The sequence below is a fragment of the Crocuta crocuta genome, unplaced genomic scaffold (genome assembly GCF_008692635.1).
Source record: "Crocuta crocuta isolate KB4526 unplaced genomic scaffold, BGI_CrCroc_1.0 scaffold431, whole genome shotgun sequence".
Lineage (NCBI taxonomy): Eukaryota > Metazoa > Chordata > Mammalia > Carnivora > Hyaenidae > Crocuta > Crocuta crocuta.
The window spans coordinates 3,451,247-3,471,506 of NW_027528859.1; the positions used below are offsets into that span (position 1 = coordinate 3,451,247).

The following is a 20,260-nucleotide window of genomic DNA, read 5'->3' on the forward strand; positions in this document are numbered from 1 at the left end:
TTCCGGTTCCTGCCCCTCCTCCCCTCCAAATGGCATTCTGGGAGTTGTGGTGTTCAGCCTGGCAGCTTGGTGTGCGGGAGCCAGTGGGAGGCTTTGCCTTCCACCCGCGCTGGCAGTAGGGAGCTGCCTACCGCCCAGGTATTGCTGCGCCTGTCTGAGCCTGTTTCCTCGGCTGTGAGATGGGGATTACAATCCCTGCCGCTCGCCGGTTTCGCAGGACTGCGGCAGGCAACCCAGGGCTTTGATGGTTGTCAAGGGCTGGACATTGGGAAAGGGACTAAAACCAGGCTTGAACCACCCCCCATCTCACAACATGGGGGTCTTGCCTTCCCTTGGGACCCCCTACAACCAGCAGAGCCCACGAACTGACTGACACAGGCTTCCCTAAGCACACAGCTGCCCTCACCACCACCTGACGGTCTAGGCAGACAATAGAGGGTATCTGGGCCTGAACCCTTAACACGTGAGTCTAGCCTCCGGCCACTCTCCCTTCTCCATCTCCCCTTACAGATCCAGGGGGAAAGCGAGGCTCAGAGACCTGAAGAGACTTGTCCAAGCCTTGGCCTGATAAAAACTAGCAGCCACTCTTTACTCTTCCCTTTATTCCTGCTATAGAGACCCTAGCATGAATGAGCCTGAAATATCTCCCACCCGAGAAACCACAGCCCTGTTGGACCCCTCCTTGGCCCCACACAGTTTCCCTCTCTGGACTTTTCTTTTCATAGCTCCTCCAGCACCCCCACCCCGTCCCTAATCCTTCAGTCCATCCTTTCTCTGCTACTGGAGCAATTTTAAATGTTAAAAGTAAACATTCTTTATCCCCCAGTAGGCTTTTTCCTGAATCCCAGCTCTAACACCTCTTCTCTGCTCAGAAGCTGGTGTTGGCTTCCCAATCAGCAGGGCACGCAGAGTGGCTCAAAGGATCTTCGGTGGCTCCCACCACACCTACCAGTCCCTACACTGTGCCCTCAGCCAAACTGGATACTTTTCCTCTCTCCCTGCCACTGCTCTTGTGTGTGTCTCTACCTTTGAATGAGCCCATGGCCAACCCCACAGAAAAGCCCTCCTAGCTGGTCTGACTGACCCCTCTCCCCAACCTCCATTCCCACCACGCAGCAGACATCCGTTTGCCAGGTGATTATGTGTCTCCCCTATTTCAAACCCTAGTGCTTCCATTGTATTTGGACGTGAAGTCTAACCTTCCCGAGGCCTTCCCCACCTGGTTCCTGGCCGCCCCTCTAAACTCATCCTATAACTTTTCCTGTGGCTTGCTGTGTTCCGGTCACACCTGTGTTCCTGAAATGCTTCAAATATACCAAAGACTTTTGCAGATACTGTTCCCTTTCCTCTCACTTTTTCCATGGCTGGCTCCTTCCTCCCCTTTCAGCTTCAGCTTGAACCTTTCCTCTTCAGAGAGATCTTTACTGATCACCCAGGTAAGACTGGCTCATCCTATTTCTATCTTAGCACTCTTCATTTCTTTATATGACCTATCAGTCAGTCATCTTTTATTTCTGTGTCTTTCCTACTAATTATAAGTTTCTGAGGGAACATGTATCATGTTGATGATTTAATTTCCAGTGCCACCGCACACTAAATATGTATTGACAGAATCACCTAATGAGTGATTTTTCTTCTTTCTTAACACATCCAAAACTTACCTTCCTATCTACCAAATCTAGGACCTGATGCTCTGTAGCTACTTCTAATTAATGCTGCCTCCTACAGGAAGACTTCCATGATCATTACTCTGTCCCCAACCAAAAAATGACTTCTGTCCTTTGAGCTCTCATAGCACCTTATCTGTCCTCTTTGGTCGCCCTGAGCAGACCATGCCTTCTATTTGTAGGTCTGTATCTTTATATGTCATCTTATCTCTTAGACCAGGAGCTCTTGAAGACAGGATTCTTATCCAGTTATTTACATCACATCCATAATCCCACATCAGGCATCATCTGCAATGGGTGTAACAAATGTTTGTCTAAAGAAACGGATCAGCCAATATTATGGTGAGCAGGAAAAGGAAGGAGGAGTGTAAATGTCTGGTAGTTTCTTAGTCATTAAACAGTTAGCTCTTGCATTGTATCCCATTCTGCCTATTCATGTAGGGGTCTGTGTATCTCACAAAAAGTGCTAAACAGGACCAGACCCATTCCCACCCCTCATTTTAGCTTCTCAACAAGCAGTGAGGGATTTCCTGGAACTTCTGGGATGAGTACTCTTCATGGGAACTGCAGAGCAAAATACTAACTCCATATAGTAGCAACCCAAGAAAGTTCATGGATTTGAGGAGAGAGGAAGCAAAGACAGACAGACGTAAACATTTGAATGCCTGTGCCAGAGGCTTCACAGTCTTCTTCCCACCTTGCATGATTATTTCTCACAATATGCCAAATGTGTATTACATAACAATCTCCAGTTTGGGGTTTTGTCCTCATGGATAAGAAAATGTATTCGAGGTATCTAAGTAAGGCATCTGGCACACTGCAGGCCCTCACTAAATGAGATTAGTAATATTTCCTTTTGTCGGTTGGGGAAACTGAGGCCCAGAGCAGTGCCTAGAATAACATTGCCAGGATTCCAGCTCTGGTTAAGTTGAAGTCCTTAAGTTGAGCTCCTTCCTTTAACTTGCAAACATACAGATTATGCTCATGCAGATAAGCTACATAGCTCTTCAGAGCTTTCTGTTGGTAAAAGTGTTCAAGTCCTGTTTAACATCATACAATTTTTATTATTTTAGTGTCCTATTTTTCCTATTATTCATGGCCACAAAATCACTTCAAATCTATGTTCAAGAGCCTTATATAAATTTTATTCAAAATATTATATGAAAAACAACTAAGAAAATAAGTCTTTTCCTGGCACAAGTACTGCTTAATTGGTTAGTTAACAAATAACTGGTAACAAGGGGTGAGAAAGATATCTTCTCTTCTCCCAAAATACTGCTTTCCTCTGATCGCCAAGGGTTTGGGTACATAACACACTCATCCTGCCCCTCCTTTTTCTGGGTGAAGGAGAGGAATTAGGAGGCCAGTGCAGACGCACAACTGATCAGGAGTACCAGAGGGACAAAGGGACCCCTTGAATGACCTCCAATAGTTCAAGGCGACTGTCTAAGGCCTAGACAGAGAAGCCAGGGGAAAAAAGACATCCCAGAGGTATCTTGAGATCAGTTTTCCTGGAGTCTGAAAACAAAATGTAGGAAATGGTTTCACACTAGGAGAGGCATCCATAAAGTTTGGGGATTATTACTGAATTTTACTGAGTATTTACTAGATTATTTATTAGATTTCTACCCTACAAAGCAGGAACTATTAATATTTAGAGTAGAGAAAAACAAAGCCCTGGGGCTAAGTAGCTTGTCCAACGTCCCACTAGGATTAACTGGAATTAGCTGGTTTAATTGGGATTAGTGAGAAAGGTACTAAATATATTTCTCTCCCTCTAATATTATTCTTAAAAAGGCAAATCAAATTCAGGGCTTTAATGTTTGCCTTTTCAGGTATTTACAAGAGAAAAAGGACGCAGCATTCAGTCAATTTGAGATAAAGCATAGAGCACCCACACCTGGATGTGGGTCACCAGGCAACTAAGGAACTTACTGCCACCTAGTGGCAACCTCTGCTTGTCATAGCGAGGCAGCCAAGAATACCAGGCCTGCTGGTGCAGGTGCTGCAAACCAAACCTTGTGAAGGTAAAATCGATCAAATATCACGTGTATTCACTCCTATTTGTGATGGTTATTGCCAAATCAGTGCGATATGAGAAGTCAAGACCATTTTTCAGTGATCCCCACCTTCCTCCCTCATCACTGTCATCCTCGGCCAGTCTGTAAATTCCTCTTGCTTCCTCATCCCCAGGGTAAACGATTAGGGCAGTTTACTGACAGCATGCTACTTATCTCCATTCCCCCCCGCACCCCCCCCCCAGAGGGTCTGTGAGCATCCTGACCAGCGGTGAGGACTTGTCTAATTCACCTTTCTATCCTAAGTGCCTAGCACATGGCCTGACCCAGAGGAGGTATCCAGTGAAATGTTTGTTGAATGAATATGAGTGAAAGCTTTTGACCCAAACTTATCATCACTCTGTATGACTGAGGCCAGGATTAAGCAGCAGTTTATTTGAATACTCTAGTAAACATTTTGGAGGGGTGCTGGAGGAGTGGAGGGGCTTCTCGGGGAAGTGCCCCCCAGGGCAAGGCAGGGGCCTGGGCAACCCGCCTGCTCACAGGGCGGTGGATGCCCGGAACTTTTGGGTCAAACAAAACACGGCAGCCGTGAGAGCCGTGCACTGACGGGCCAAGAGTTTCACACTCAGGTCATGGTAGCCTCTCTCGCAGGTCAGCCTAGCAGCCTCTACGAACTGCTGGTAGGCGCACACCACGTCCCTCAGGTCCCCTGCTGCTTCCCTGTGCCGAGTGGAGCAGCGGCTGCAGTCTGTGAACTGGAAGCACAGGCCGGCCAGCTGGACCAGGTGCTGGAAGGTGTCCCGCACGGCGCCCTGCATCTCTTCGGGAGACTGGTCCATTCTGATCACATGTTGACAGCTCGCCAGGAGCTTCTGGGAACCCATGCAGAGGCGGCTGCGGCTTTCCGAAAAGTGCCAGGTGCACTTCTCTGGGGGATGTTTGTTCCCATTCCCCCAGGAAGCTTCTAAAATATCTTGTAATTCCAGTAAGCTCTCTGTGAGTTGGATAAAGCCCTCCGGGGTGCTGGCAGGGACAGCCTTCAGCTGTCTCAGGGCCCTGGAGCAGTACTCTGGCCAGATGTGGCTGTTCCTCGACAGGGGCTCGGCACTGCAGCTGTGGGCCCGGGCGGGCCTCCAGGGTAGGGCCAGCCGGCTTCCTGCAGAGGGCGGCGAGGTGAGGGGGGCAGTGGGGTGTCCTTCCGAGTCCCTGTCTTCTTCCTCTGCCTCTGGCTGCAGGCCATGGAAGCATGTGGCATAGGAGAACTGGCAGCTGCACTGCTCCATCCCAATTCTGGGGGCCATTGCCTCATGCACACCCACAAACCCCAAAGATGTGGTCATCCTGAGACTGGCAGAAACTTTAGGATGGCCGTCTGGGGCAAAGCACAGGAAAGACTTCTCAGCAGGAAGGCAGACGCTAGGGCTTTTGTCTTTGTTTTCTGACAGTGAACAATGGTTTGAACCTTCTAAGTGGGGCTCCTTTGGGGGACACGGTAGTGGAGTTGGCAGAGAAGGGCCTGGATTAAAACAGATCTGCTGAGGAGTGTCCCTAGAGGCTGTGTCTTCCCCTATCACGTGGTTAAGTGGCTCTGCCGTGACCCCCTCCAGAGGGACAGCTGATGGAATGGTCTGGTCCCCAAGCAAGAAATCAGGGTCTAAATCCAGCTCTTCCAATAGTTTTTGCTCTTGGGCCTGGCAGGCTTGGTCTGGGGTTTCTCTGCTTTGTCCTTTGGGGCCCGTAGGGGAATGTGGCAGGATCTGCTCAGTTCCTGTTACAGGAGTCTTCAAGGAGAGGGAGGCTATCATTCCACCAGCCGGAGCACTGACACCAATAGCCTGTGGCACGGCATTCGACAGGTCACTCTTGGAGTCACTTGCATCTTTCCCAGATTCACCACAAAACAGACTGATGCCATTTTTGTTTGTAACTTCTCCATTGTGTCCCGGGGATAGGTGTCCTTCTTGTCCCTCTTCTGGAGGGAGAGGAGCCATCTTCTCTCCTGAATTTATCCCACATTCACCACTTCCTGGCCTGACTGCAGGAGACAACAAAGGCTCTGTGTGTTTGGGGGCAGTTTCTTGCATAGGATTTGTAAACAAAGATCCCAGTCCTGTTTCCAGTTGGACCCCTCCCACCCCTAGGGTGTCTGCTTGAGAGACAAGACGTGGCCCTGGGCTGATGGTCACGCAGACTCTATCTGGGTTTGGGTCAACACTGGAGAGGGAAGAGTTGCTGTCCCCAAGTTCTAGGGTGAGTTCTTTGGGGACACTGACATCCGAGTGTTGAAGGGGAGACAAGGTACCGGAAGGCTCTGCCTGAGCAGCATCTAGGCCAGATGAGCCTGGGTTGGAACAGGGAGGGGTGCTTGCTGGGGAACTGGCAACAGTGGCACTCAGGGGGGCAACCCCAGAACTCTCTCTATGGTTGGGGTCAATCCGGAGGCGAATGGCAGAAATAGAAGACACTCGAGAGTCGACGACTGACTTGGTTTCCATGGTCTCGGGCTCCATCTCCATGACCCGGGAGGCTGGGTTTTTGCTCTGGGTCTTCCTTAAGGGACCCAGCAGCCCCAGGGCCTTGGTCTCCAGGAGGCCAGGCTCACCTTGCATGTCCTGCAGAGAGGACACGGTTGGGGAGGGTGCCCCGAGGGCCAGATAGGGCTCCCTGTCGTAGTAGCACACATCGTCCATGCTCTCTAGGGAGGCTGATGGCACCAGAGGAAAGGACACCTGACAAGTGTAGTCGGTCTGTAGGAAAGACCTTCTTTTTCTCAGAGTCTTGGCATACTTCTTCACCCCTCCCTTTCTGCTTGGTTCTCTTCCATCTGGCCCAGGATTCAGGCTGTCCCCACGGATGCAAGTGCTAGCCTTGTGCTGCAGGCTTGTGGCACTGGGCTCTGCGGCAGACATAGCTCGGGGCCCTGAGAATCAAGAACGGAAAGAGTACGTGAAAAGCAGAAAAATAAAGAGACTTACAGAGGTTGGGCCCAGGACTCAGGGTTGCCTGGGTTTGGATCCTGGCTGGACTGGGTAACCTTGGGCATATTAAATCTTTATCTCCTCAATTTGCTCATCTAACAGAATGGGATAATAATGGCGGGAGACAATTTTTGGTTCTTTGTTGCCCACAATGCAGTTTATTGTCTTTGGGTCACAGTACCCCAACTTCCTTTCAGGGCGCAAAATCTCCCCAAAGGTTACTGTCTGCTGGAACTCTTCATGAATGTGCCCTATGCGCAAGCAGCCAAGAAGCCAGATTTATGACCTTGAGAGTCAGACGCAAAATTTCCTAGAATTTCACAAGCATATTTATTTTTAAAATAATAATAATCAAAGCAGAGCCCATCCTTTGCAGCCACAGGATCCTGACAATGAAGACATGGTGAGAAGTCCTGTCACCCAGTCTCCAGGCCTGGTTACCACCTGTGTCTAAACCAGCTCTTCACCTTTGCTAGCAATTCTATAAGCGATCTGACATCCTTCTAACACTCTTGCTTTGTGCTTATGACAACCCAAGTCTGGCAGGAGCAGCGGTAGCAGTCAGCACTGCCCTACAGTGCTGATTCGATGCACTGGTGCTTACCAAGCTCCCAGAACAAGGTCTGTGCTAACAGTGGTTCAGTGACAGGAGCTCCTACCACCACTGATGTTCTTGTGTGAGGATTCTGAAGGAGCTTTCTCTTGACAAAAAGTGTCATGACTCAGTCTCAAGTATGAGGGGTTTTGTGCATACCAGGATGGACATTTCTTTTTTTTTTTTAATGTTTCTTTCATTTATTTTAAAAATTTTTTTTAATGTTTTTATTTATTTCTGAGAGAGATAGCATGAGCAGGGGAGGGTCACAGAGAGAGGGAGACACAGAATCCAAAGACAGGCTCCAGGCTCTGAGCTAGCTGTCAGCACAGAGCCCAATGCAGGGCTTGAACCCATGAACCGTGAGATCATGACCTGAGCCAAAGCGAGACGCTCAACCTACTGAGCCACCCAGGCACCCCCAGGATGGGCCCTTCTGCGGAGAGAAGCACTTTGTGATGAAGTCTGGGGAGTCAGCCAGAAAGAATCAGGTACATTGAGAAGCACTTGAGAATCAGTGTTTATCCTCAGACCAGTGGTCTTATCCTCAGAGAAGTTATTTCCAGTATGGCTACATCTTATTCAAAACCTTATCACCTCTAGACTGCTCTTCAGGACTTTTTAGTCAGAATCTCAGAGGCTACCACCTAAGAAGTTAGGGTATTTAAACCAGGTGCCTTGAGTAATTATGATGCCCACCCATGTTTTGGAGCTGCTGCCCTCGGCTACCTACAGCCACTCACCAAGGGCATTTCTGAGGCCTAAAAAGGGAGAGACTCCCACAGTGAGTCAGGGACCAGACCAGAACCCAGGCTCAGGGCTCCCAGCTCTGGACTCTCTCTCCAGCATCTTATTGGCTCCTTATGAAAAAAGAGAATATCCAGTATGGACTTTATTTCCCTGGCTAAGATTCCTGTAAGGGAAGGCCTTGACTGATGGTTTCTGCTGTGCTCCCATCTTGAACCCTGCACAATGGCTGGCCCAGCTGGGCAAAGCTGGGGGCATGGATGGCAGTGGGCTGGGTTCTTTGGAGAACAGTGCGAATCTGCTCATAAGTTTCTCCTTCTTTACAGGCACAGCCAATTAACGAATTCAGGGTAGTGGTAGAGAATGTATTCACTCATTTAGCAAAACCACCAGGCACTATGTGCGGAGGAGTCATGGGTGAGTGTGCAACACAGTCCCTATACTCTGAGGAGTTCTTGGTTTAATAAAGATGGGAAACATCACAAAAGTCACACAAATAAATACACAGTTACAAGCAGTGCTAAGTGCAGGCAGGAGGCACCCAGGGTGCTATGAAAACACGTGAAAGCTGCCCCATTCTTGGCGCAGTCTGGTTAACGTTTCCAGGAGGAAGTGAGTTTCCAAGTGGGGCCTGACAGATGGGTAGGCATTTGTCACCAAAGATCAGGGCAAGGAATGTTTCAGGTGGAAGGAGCAGCACGTGCAACGGCCAGAGGTAGGAAAGAACTTGGTACTTTTAAAGAACAGTAAGGAGGTCTGCGTGGCAAGTGTGCAGAAAGAGGCCATGTCACAGAGGACCTTGAGGGGCCTGACGGGCTGCTAAGGAGCTGGCCTTTCTTCCATAAGCAACCGGAAAGCACTGGAGGGCAGGGAGTAACAGGAAAGGGCTGAACCAGAAATAAAAGAGCTGCAGCTTCCCCAGCTGCTAGTGGCTCACTATCAGTGTCTGCGTGCTATTTTCCATTTTTTTCGCTTCAGTATATAGCATGTGCAACTGTGTGTGTGTACGTGTGTGTGGAAGTGTCCTGTAAGGATCTCACGTCAACTCAGGAAGTCACTCTATGTGGAAGGTCACCCCATGCTCTTCGTGGCGGGAAGGATGAGGAACTGGAAAGAAACATGACCAACAGATCCCCTGCCTTTTCTTACATCTGAGTCCCTTAAGGGGCCACCAAGAGCCTATCAGGTTCCTTACTTCAAAGCCCTGTTTGATACAGAGTCAGGGTGCATCATGACACAGCCACTTGCCTCTGCTAAGCACTCCTGTCAAACCCTTTTCGATGTAAATTCTGTCCATCTCACAAGGCCCAGTACATTTGCCACCCCTTCTGGAAAGCCTTTCCTGATTCCCACTGTTGAACTGGTGCCTCCCATCTCTGCTCGCCCACAGTTCCCTGAACTTCCCTGGTACCCCTGACTTGAAGTTATGACACTTATAATTTGGTCCCCTGGGCCTAGGGGGCCCTTCTCAAACAAGGACAGGGACCGTGCTTCACGTTTGGTCCCTACCCCTGCTGAGCTTTCCGGAACCACCTGGAGTCTACAGACCTGCTGGGGAGGGCTCACCTGAGAGGGCGTCTGGGGGTGTGAGCTTGTCGGCTGCGTCATAGTATTCCTCATCTGAGCTGCCATCCTCAAAGGCCAGCGGCAGGTGTGGGGCCAGGGCTTCCAGAGTGGAGCTGGGCTGGGCCTCGGTCCAGGCTGGCAGCCCCCCACCCTGCCGGGAGGCTGTGCTCTCTGAGCTGTCGCTCTGGTGGCTGGCCAGGGAGACGCTGGAGCACAGGCTATAGTAGTCTGCCTGGCCGCCCTCATACAGCCTGGGGTCCAGCCTGACTGCACTCAGTTCTGGTCCCCAGCTGAAAGGTTCAGGAGTGGGACTCTCAGAAAACTCAGCCTTCTGGCACAGGGGGCTGGCTCTCTGGGCCAGGTCCAGGAGACAGAGGAAGCCACTGGTTTCAATCCTGCTTCTCTCCTCTTGGCTGTTGGAATCAAGACCGTCTGGGAGGCCCGGCGAGCCTGAGTGGAAGAAGCCAGACTTGCTGGAAGAGCAAGTGTCCAAGTCATCCTCTTCTAGGGCGTCCATGGATTCACTGGAGCCACTGGTCCTGCAGCCTCGGCTCTCGGTGTTGGCCGAGTCGGATGCCTCGGACTCAGCACTGTCCGTCATGCTGCTGGCCCCGGAGATGCTCGGGCCCCTCCTGGCCACCTCGGGCATGGGGCTGTCCCCAGGAGGCTGCTCCTCTTTTATGAGTGGTCTACAGGGGCCCAGCTTCAGCAGGTGTCTGTCAGAGAGAGGCTCCAGCACGCAGTCCACTTCAGAGGACTCCTCAGAGTCGCTGCACGCTCTGGATTCATAGCCTGTAATGAGGGACATTGTGTGTGTGTGTGGGGGGGGGGTCAGAGTCAGGGACTGGCAGAAGCCTATGTCCTCCCACCTTACCCCACCTGTCCACTCATTCTCCAGGGTGACCGGCCCAGATCACGCTCTACTGACTGACATAGGACCCGTGGGCCTCCAGATTCTATGTTGTCCCCACACATTGGGGCTTCTTTCCCACATCTACCTGAACTGCGTAATGGAGCCAGGGTTACTTCTGAGGAGAGCTATGTGTTCATGGCAGCACGGAGGGTATGTGGCTGGATTTCACTTTGCTACGGGCAGCATCACCCAAGGTTGCTAAGTCCCACCTCAGACCCAGCTCTGTCCTGAATAGGCAGCAAAATCAGATGGGGAATCATATTTAAAAAATAAAACAGATCCTTGGCCCTATCCCTGATATACTGAGTCAAATATCTAGGGAGTAGGGGCCGAGAATCTGTATTCTTAGCAACTTTGTGTGGGATTCTGAGGCAGGTAGGCTGGCACCATTTTGAAGCCCGGCCTTAGGGACCCCCCCTGGTGCTATGGGGCTTTTAGGGCAGTGAAAACCCAGCTAGCTGCTGGTATTTGGGAAGGATTCACGGCTGGAAGGATGGGGGCGTTTAGCCAGGTCTCCAGTCTCTCTTTCACCATACGCCTCCAGAATGATCTTTCTCAAAACTTCTCTCTGATCACATCACACACTACTTAAACCCCCTGATAGCATCCTCTGCCTACAGGGAAGAGGCTAAGCTCTCCCACAGGCTAAGGCCTCTCATGGTGTGGCCCCCAATCCGCCCTCAGCAGCCTGGTCACCCCCTCATAGTGTGTCCCTGAGCCCTTCTCAGCAGCCTGGTCATCCCCCGAAGGGTTCATATGCCCCAGCCACTATAGAGAGCGTCAACACATCATCACCTCAGTCCCTCCCACCACCAGACCTTCACAATTGCTCCCACTCTGCATGGTCTACCTGATTAGACCCTAAGGTATCATCCCTTGCCCATAAACTGTCTTAACAGCAAAACAAGTACCCAAAACTCTTCACTTCCTAATTATTTTTTTTACTTAATCTTACTGTCATCTGATCTCTCAAGATTATTTATGTGTATTCGATCCAGATGGAGGAAGTGCTATATAATGTTATGTTACTGAGCATCTCATCCCATCTCCACATTCAGTGACCTCACGTTGGTAGCCTGAAATTAGCCAGAGTGGGAGTGTTTCAACATTTATCAGCAAACCAGTGGGAAAATGCTGCGTCAACAGTGCTAAAGCAAAAGCCTGATTCAAACTGGGAGCTGGCCCGGGAGACTGGTCATCTCATCTGGCCTCCATTACTTCATTCCTTATATATGATTTCAACTCTTTCTATCTCCAGGTGTCCCCTTTTCCTAAACATGTAAGGTTGAGAATTTCTATTATAATTCAAGAAAATGCAGAAGAGCACATAGACATGCAATAAAAAAACTAGGTCATCTCTACTTTCTGAATAAATGAATGACATCTTTTTTTGCCAGCAAATAAAGACAAAATACAGTGGATTTTAGAGACAATTTTTGGAAATGCTACGGGGAACTGGGGACTTTCAGTAGCATATCTTGGCTTTCGGGGACTCTCAGATACATAGAAAAAGGTTCTCCATTTAGGATTTTAGAAAGATAACTGTTTACCAGGAAATAAATGGAAAAATAGCTCTCATCCACTTGGGTGGAAGTCTCACCTCAACTCAATTCACCCCCTTCCCTTAAGGTTGTGAAAAGGGCCATCCTTAGTGGAGCAAGCCTCACCTTCTTCGGCAGACACCCGGTGCACCTGTTGTTTGTTTCCTGGCCAGAGGAAAATGGAGGCAACTGGGTCGACAAACAGCCTGTAGTACCCAGCAATCAGGCAGGCTAGGTCTTTTGCACTGTTGGATTCCAGCAGCAATGTCAGAACCTTTGAATGTAAAGAGAGTTTTTTTTTTTTTTATTTTTAAAGTTTATTTATTTATGCAAGAAAGAGAGACAGCATGTGCAGGGGAGGGTCAGAGAGAGGGAGACACAGAATTGGAAGCAGGCTCCAGGCTCTGAGCTAGCTGTCAGCACAGAGCCTGACACAGGGCTCGAACCCATGAACTGTGAGATCGTGACCTGAGCTGAAGTCGGATGCCCAACCGACTGAGCCACCCAGGTGCCCCAAGAGAGTTCTTAAATAAAGGGCCAAGGGACAGTCTGAAGACTGACAACAAGGCCACATGGGGCCAATGAGATATTCCAATTAAATCCAGCCATGGCCCACAGGCAGGACTCCTGGGGTCTCATATTCTCACCTCCAAGACTTGAAATAAGCATATGTGCACATGTGCACACATATGCACAACCACTTGTGCATGTACACACACACATACACACAGTGGGTTCCTCCCATTGAATCTCTATGATGTCTCCTCCCTCTTCATCCCCTACTCCAGCCTCTCCATCCCAAGAACCCCACCCCACCCTGACCATTCATACAGTGAAGACCCTTCAAGACCTCACCTGGAAAAGGGAAAGGACAGCAAACAGATAAGAAAGAAGAGGGTGATGAGAAACATGAAGCACCAACCTTGAGCACATCAGAATTAAAGCAAAGGAAGGCGGGGTAAATGTAGGACCTTCCAGAGAGGCTCAGGAAGTACCCTGTATCATTTATTCATTTTAATTGCCGCCACTCAAAACTCTTGGGCAGCCATTCTGGTCCCATACATGTGATAAAATCATCTGGTGCTCCCATCTAAATTACTGAACCCATTAGGAAAATATATAGTCCAAGCTCAGTTTACACACAACAAATATTTTAGGACCTTCCCAAGAAAACACATCCTGTTCATTATTTTCCTCTTGATGGTACAGGATGGACAACTTGTCCTCTTAAGCAAATGCTGGATATTAGATTTTGTTAATATCTATGCTCTCATAAACTCCCCTAGAATAATTTAGCCCCAAATTCCAGAAGTTGGCTTCAAAATTTCTTCCGCATGCATTACCTTGACATCCTGAAGATACACTTTGACCATGCTCACTTTCTCAGACTCTTCTGTCAGTTCTACGCGGCTGATGTTTGCAAACTCTGCCAACGTGGACATGATGTTGAGTTTGCTACTGATAATTTGGCTAATCCCATACTTGGCTCCAACTAGAAGGGCAATGTAGGATTCTCTATCCTGTAACTGGATGACGGTGGAAGAGGAATTAGTTTTCACTCACAAGCTAGTGAAAATACGTTGCACACGTAAGACATGACACCCCTCTCTGCAAACTCCTTGGTTTTTATTTCAGGCCCTCCCTCACCACCTCTTCCCTAGACTACCAAATTAGGTAACAGCCTAATCTGGGCCCCACTGACAGCTAAATTAGGTATAAATATATCTCCCACAAGACCCTTCACAATAGAGAGCCAGACCATGGGGCTGTTACCTGTTCCACAAATACAACTTGTGCTTTCACACCTGTGTGCCAATATTCATGCTGCGCTCCAGTGAAGTCCTGACCCCTCTGTAAAAGACTCCATCAAAACCTACTGCCTATGGAAAACATTCGCTGAATCTGTCCCCTCCCATGGAGTAGTCCTTTTCCTCCGTGGTGCTCCCACCCCACAGCCTCTGTAGCTCTGATAGCACTGAGCTGTGATTTCTTACTGTGATTATTTGTATTCAAGTGTTGTACTCATGTTAGGTTCCCTGAGAGTCCCTAGTGTCCAGCAAGCATCCTAAGCCAGTTCATTGTGGCTGGCTTCTTCTCCCATTACCAGTTCCTACCTTAGGTAGGACACATAAAGGGACACTGGGGACAGACACTTGACAGCTAGGAAAGGACAGGATTCTCGTGGGAAAGGTAGAAGTTTTTCTTGTACCTTCAAGCCTTCCTTTCTGCAGACCTAGTCTCCTTTCCAACCTTTTGTCACTTACTTGTACAAAGACTCAACTATTTTTCCCTTCCTCTACTGGATGCTCTTCCTTTCTGTCAAAACATTGATTCCCTTCTTCCACCTACACTGCTAGGTCAGCAATCTGATTAATATGTATATATTATAGTATATAGAGATTTAATATGTGTATATTATATACACACATATATAATATTAAATATTATAATATAAATTATATATTATATAATTATTGTATGATTATATAACATGTTATATATAAATATATATACACATATATAAATCTCTAATAGGCAATTTGTGCTGGAAGGTTCTGAGGCTGCCTGAACAGTGCAGTGAGGGAGCGTTCCCATGAGCCACAGCCCATCAGTTACAGACTGCTGAAAAGCAGAGATCTTGGCCCAGGCTCCAAAAAAAAAGCTGGGGGAGGAATGAGTAACAAAGGAAAGGGCTCTTATGCTTCTCTTTTCCCTTCTCAGATCCACCCTTAGTTCTTCCCTTCTGAACCGTCAGGACCGCAGCCTGGCAGTTAATCTAACATTCTCCTATTTCCTTCATGATTTCCAATTTTTCCTCTTCACCTTCTACCCAAAGTGCCAGAGTAAACTGCATCCATCTCCCTTCCTCAGAATGCCTTTCCTTCTTCCTGAAATCTGGACGAATCCAACCTTCTAGCTTTTCCCTAATCCGTCCTTCTCATATTCAGTGATGCCCTTTCTTCGAACTCCACAGCAGTAGTCCTGTGACTTTCTCGTGGCTTCACTTTGTCTGTTGGGTACTTTGTTTCATCGTTTGAGGGTGGAAATCATGGTTTATTGAGTTCTGCCTCCCCCAGCATCTTCCAGAGGGCTGGCCCCAAGCATGATATACACTCCCCGATGGTGTCATATTTTACTTCCCAAATGAATACATGACAGGGTCCTCAGGAATTTTAGGCTAAAAAATACGCTGACTTTCAGAGGATCTCTAACTTCTCTTATAAGAGTAGAGGTCTGCATTTCTATCATACGTACCATTAGAGTAGCATTAAAGATTTTTCCACCATACGTCTTGAGTTCCCCAAGGATCTGTAGATAATTTAAACGAAGCTGGGCAGCAGAAATAAGTTGCTTAAATAGGAGGGGGGAAAAAGACTTAAATTAGAGTTATTCACTTGCCTAAAATCCATGCGGTGCTGAAAATGCTTTCCATGAGGTTTCACAACAGACAGTGGGGGGCAGGGGAAGGGTTGGTGTCGTCAGAGGCCACGTTACCTTCTGTCGTGGTTCCAGCAAATTCTGGTTCCTCTTCATGTGGAAGCTAATGGCTTTCTTGATGTCTTTGCCTTTCATGTTTCGGAGTAGAGTTGGAGATATAAAGTTCTCTATTCCCCAGTCCTTCCTGCCATGAGATATTGGAGACACCATTTTTATAGTGCACTTGGCTCTAATGAAGAGCATAATTACATTTGATTCAGGGACTTAGTGTTCCCAGAACACTGCAATTATGAGCCTCTTTCTCAACAGAAGATATATACATAAGAGTGTGCAAATATACACAAAATGCATTTATAAAGTTGTGTATTAAATATCATATATTTATATCTATTTAATACACACACTCTCTCCACAAAAAATGAGCCATTTGGGAACTAAGCCCCACTTATCTTTCTGGGAGCTTGTTACCTTTGGTGTGGTATGATATTCTGCTAATCAGAAGAGATCTCCATCTTATTTTTTTACTACCACATATATGAGAAATAATGATCACACATGTATAACACATTCTCACAAAGCATGTGTGAATCCCTGAGGTGATGCTTCAGAATGGTGCCAGCCTAACAGCCTCAAAATTCCCCAACAAACTGGATAACAATACAAATCCTCAGGACTCCTTCCCAAGAGATTTGATCCAGTATTTCAGGAATAGGGCCAAGGATCTGTTTTATGTTTTAAATTTGATTCCCCATTTGATGTTGATGCCCAGACAGGACAGAGTTGAGTTTTGGTGAGTAGCTAAGCACAGAAGGGTGATACTTCCTAGAGCAAAATGAAAACTTAGCGTATGAATCAGGACATGTTGGAATCCCAGGACTTGAAACTGTTCTAATAGGAATATAATGCAACACAACTAGGTCACACAAGATTAATTTCCAAGGTATTTCGGCCCTCAGAAGAGCTTTACACCGAAGCTGTCACTGATTTCCCAAGACATTCTCTCAGGAACTGGGAATCTACAAAGGGATCCTGTGTCATTCTATCTGCAGTTGGCTTCTGTCACAGAGGGAGCAGCCAGACTCTGACATCTGGGGGAGCTGGGCTGGGTCAGAGACAGTGGAGGGAAATGGATGGAAAGACAACAGACAGATGGGCAGGTTGGTGAGTATCAGCTTTCTGTGGAATCTAGCCATCCTGGCTAGGGGCCAGCCAAGTTAATAAATGTAACCCAGCTGCTGTTGACGGGACATAGAAGTCGCCTGCCACTCACTCTATGTACTTCAAAGAGATCTTCTGTGGCTGAGCGCATGCGTAGATCCGCTCCTGGATGTGCAGGGCTGCGAGCCGGAGCGCGGAGCTGCATTTCATTTCTACAGCAAAGCGCTCCTGGAGCACATCGCTGCAGCTCTAGAAGAGATTACATCAGAGGAATTGGGAGACAAGAATACATACATTGTGTTCCTAGTTCTTTCAGGCGAAAGGCTCTGAGACCTGGCTCTGCCAATTCTTGGCTCTGTGACCTTGGTTAACTTTGACTCTGAATGTTGGTATCTTCCCCTTGCTAAAAGAGGAGAGTCAAGTCTACCTTACGCTGTTTCTGTGAGGTTTAAATTAGATAACATGAAAGCAGGCATAAGAACACAGCATTACACAAATATAAAGTAGTGTTGGTATTATTTGCTGCCATCATTTCTGTAAGAGTTGGGCCAGTTAATTCATCTAGTTTGAGTTACCTCATCAGTGCAATGGTAATGCCTCTGAAGTGATTCTTTTTTTGTCAGCATAAAAATGACATGATAGATCTCACCCAAGCAGGCAAAGTGGGGGGAACACCAGGCTGAGGGCCAAGGGACCAAGTTTTGGCTCCACCATCAAATGCATGACCCAGGCAAATCATGTGAGCTTCCCAAGACTCATTTTCATTGTTTCTGAAATAAAGCTTTGAAGGGGAGCCTGGGTGGCTCAGTCAATTGAGTGTCCGACTTGATATCGGCTCTGGTCATGATCTCATGGTTCATGGAATCAAGCCTCGTGTAGGGCTCTGTACTGACAGCACAGAGCCTGCTTGGGATTCTCTCTTTCCCCACTGTCTCTCTGCCTCTCTTCCATGCACGCTCTTTCTCCCTCTCAAAATAAATAAATAAATAAACATTAAAAAAAAAACCTAAGGCTTTGAAGCACTAATGCCAATTGTAATAATAAAAACTGTAGCTCCAAATAGTAGTAGAAAATGTATCGTCCACATTGAGGACTAAGCCTAAATTTCATTAATACGTAGCAAATCTCCTAACATAGAAACTATTCTGAGGGATAATCAAGCCTATCCTCCTTCAGATAAAGATAATCCCTACCAGGGAGTTGCTTCATTGCCTTAAGCTCATGTTCAAAATCACCCACGTGCCATCTTTGAGAATAACCACTGTTATTTTAGGAAGGGCAGATCCAGTCACCTGCAGGTAGAGGTATTCAAAGGCCACAGGGTCTTCTTTCAGGAGGTCCAGGGGGTCCTTGGGAACAAAACACACCCTGAAGAGGCAGCGGTAGTCATGTGACTCCTCCCTTTCTACCACCTGCGATGGGTAAGGGAGATACAGTTAATCTTCTAACCGCCTTTGTTCTCACAGCGATTCCACAAAGGAACTTAAAAAAAAAAAAGAAAGTCCCCAGAGATTTCAATTTTAGTGCTTCCCAAGACAGCTGAAGACCTTTGCTCTTGATTTTCCCATGGCTATAAAATGTAAAAGGCTCAAAAGAACAAAGTTCCCAGTGACCCCATCAAACTGTTCCCCTTTCCAAAAGAAATCGACTTCCAGTCTCTGATATGCCCCATTCAGAGACAGTCTATGTATATGTACATGCTTCTATATATGTGTATTATTTTATTCTCCACAAATAATAGTAATAGTATACATTGTTATTATAGTATGCACCTTACTTTTTTTCTACTTCAGCTATCTTGGGGATTTCATTTGATTTTCTTTCTCAGTGCTAATGGAACAGACATGTTAAAAAGTTGGTATAACAAATCACTGAAAGGCTGAAAGACTGATTGGTCCAGACAGACTGTGCCCTGTCCATCCATCAGGGACCAGCTTAGGGGTAAGTCTCAGAAAAAGGGCTTAGACCCAGTAAGAAATGCTTCTCTGATTTTTCAAAGATCATCAGAGCTGGAAGCAAAAGATGGGGCTGTATTGGTTTCATTGCCTTGAGTAAGTCACCTTACCTTTAAAAAAAAAAAAAGTTTATTCATTTCAAGAGAGACTGAGAGAATGAATGGGGGAGGGGTCAAGAGAGAGGGAGAGAGAGAATCCCAAGCAGGCTCTGCACTGTCAATGCAGAGCCCGATGTGGGGCTCAAACTCACAAACTGGGAGATCATGACTGGAGCCGAAACCAAGAGTCAGACGCTTAACTGACTGAGTCACCCAGGTGCCCCAGTCATCTTATCTTTCTAAGTCACTGTCTCCACATCTGCAAAATGGGACCCCAAATACCTCATATGCAAAACAGTCCTGATTCTTGCCCTGTTATCCTCAGGCTGAGGGAGGGCATGAAAAGTGCATCAAAACTGCTGATGTGCTGAGCCCTATCCCAAAGATTCCAGCTGAGGTGTCTGCTTGACCAGCCCAGCTCTCCTCACAAGGAGCAAGGATACCTGCTGGATAAGTTCCTCCTCGTGCAGCAGGTGCAGCCGGGAGATGTTGTACTGCTCTTCCAGGGCCAGCGCAAAGTACTCCATGCTTCGGATGGACAGCTTCTCCTTCACAGTGAGGATGATGTCCTGCCAGGCACAGAGAGGCCTAAGGGTCACCCACAGAGCAGGCTGGCCCTCGTGCTCAGGCACAGAGCAGGGAGGACCTTCTTGACCTTCTCTCTGCCCCTTGGTGCAGCTGGGAAGAAAAAGCCTCTGCTGGCTGGGTCCACTGCCAACTTAGGCAGCTGAATCTTCCCAGGCTACATAGGGGACTTCTTGTCGCCCCTCATGGCCCTACACTCACTGGTCACCTCTCTTCGGGGCTCCAGCACACCCATACAGCCATCCTATCTTGATTATTGGAAGGCTGAAGCCATGCACTGGGGGCTTATGCCTCTCTTCAAGGTCTCTGGATTGATGCTCTCACTGGAGTCTGCATCTTCAACTGCTAACCAGACAGAGAACCACCACTACCCAACTCTGCAACTGGGAAATCAACCTAACATTTCTGAACCTCAGTTTCTTCCTGTAAAATGAAGGATAATGATGCCTCGGTCTCAGAGTGGCTGATAGGGTGGAATGTAATTACTGCTGTGCCTTTAGAGTTGCCATGCCACATTCCTCTCCTTCATTCACTATGGTGGCCAATTGTCATCACAAGGTCTTTGCCACCACAGGGCATTCACACACGCTGTTCCCTCTGCCTGGCACACTTTTCCCATTGCCCTTCACAAGGTTGTTTCCCACTCTTTGGAGATGCCTTCTCTGGTCACTGATTCTAAATATGATTGACCCTTCCATCTCTGTCCCAGGGTCCTGTTGATTTCCCTCAACAATATTTAATATCTGCTTCAATAACAGCTATGTTCTTTAGTAAGAGACAGTATAATAAACACAAGTGCCTGGGTTCTAGACCCAGACCACCACTACTAGCTGTGTGTCCCTGGTTAAATTCCTTAGTCTGTCTATGCCTGAGTATTTTCATTTGTAAAATGGTAATATTATTAACCGTTATCTCATGGGGTTGTTGTGTGTGTTAATTTCCCCCTATATGGCACTTAGAGCAGTACTTAGCCGATGACAAGTGTTCAAAACGTGCTA

The 20,260-nt window shown here is 47.6% G+C and overlaps 1 protein-coding gene and 1 long non-coding RNA gene across 2 annotated transcripts in view; one reads left to right on the forward strand and one right to left on the reverse strand.

The window, feature by feature from the left end:
- On the forward strand, positions 1–3,719 carry LOC144225041 (uncharacterized). Its single transcript, XR_013333198.1, has 3 exons — positions 1–138; positions 1,883–2,009; positions 3,503–3,719. It is a non-coding gene; the product is annotated as an uncharacterized LOC144225041 (long non-coding RNA).
- Positions 3,720–4,118: 399 nt separating this feature from the next.
- The window catches only part of FRMPD1 (FERM and PDZ domain containing 1), a 51,566-nt gene continuing 35,424 nt past the window's right edge, over positions 4,119–20,260 (reverse strand). The window contains exons 7-15 of the mRNA XM_077756072.1: positions 19,121–19,246; positions 17,917–18,036; positions 16,737–16,873; positions 15,524–15,650; positions 15,284–15,379; positions 13,372–13,554; positions 12,155–12,302; positions 9,575–10,366; positions 4,119–6,608 (exon numbers count right to left, since the gene is read on the reverse strand). Coding sequence (XP_077612198.1) covers positions 4,225–6,608; positions 9,575–10,366; positions 12,155–12,302; positions 13,372–13,554; positions 15,284–15,379; positions 15,524–15,650; positions 16,737–16,873; positions 17,917–18,036; positions 19,121–19,246 — 4,113 coding nt within the window. The 3' untranslated portion in view covers positions 4,119–4,224. The remainder of the gene's footprint in view (positions 6,609–9,574; positions 10,367–12,154; positions 12,303–13,371; positions 13,555–15,283; positions 15,380–15,523; positions 15,651–16,736; positions 16,874–17,916; positions 18,037–19,120; positions 19,247–20,260) is intronic.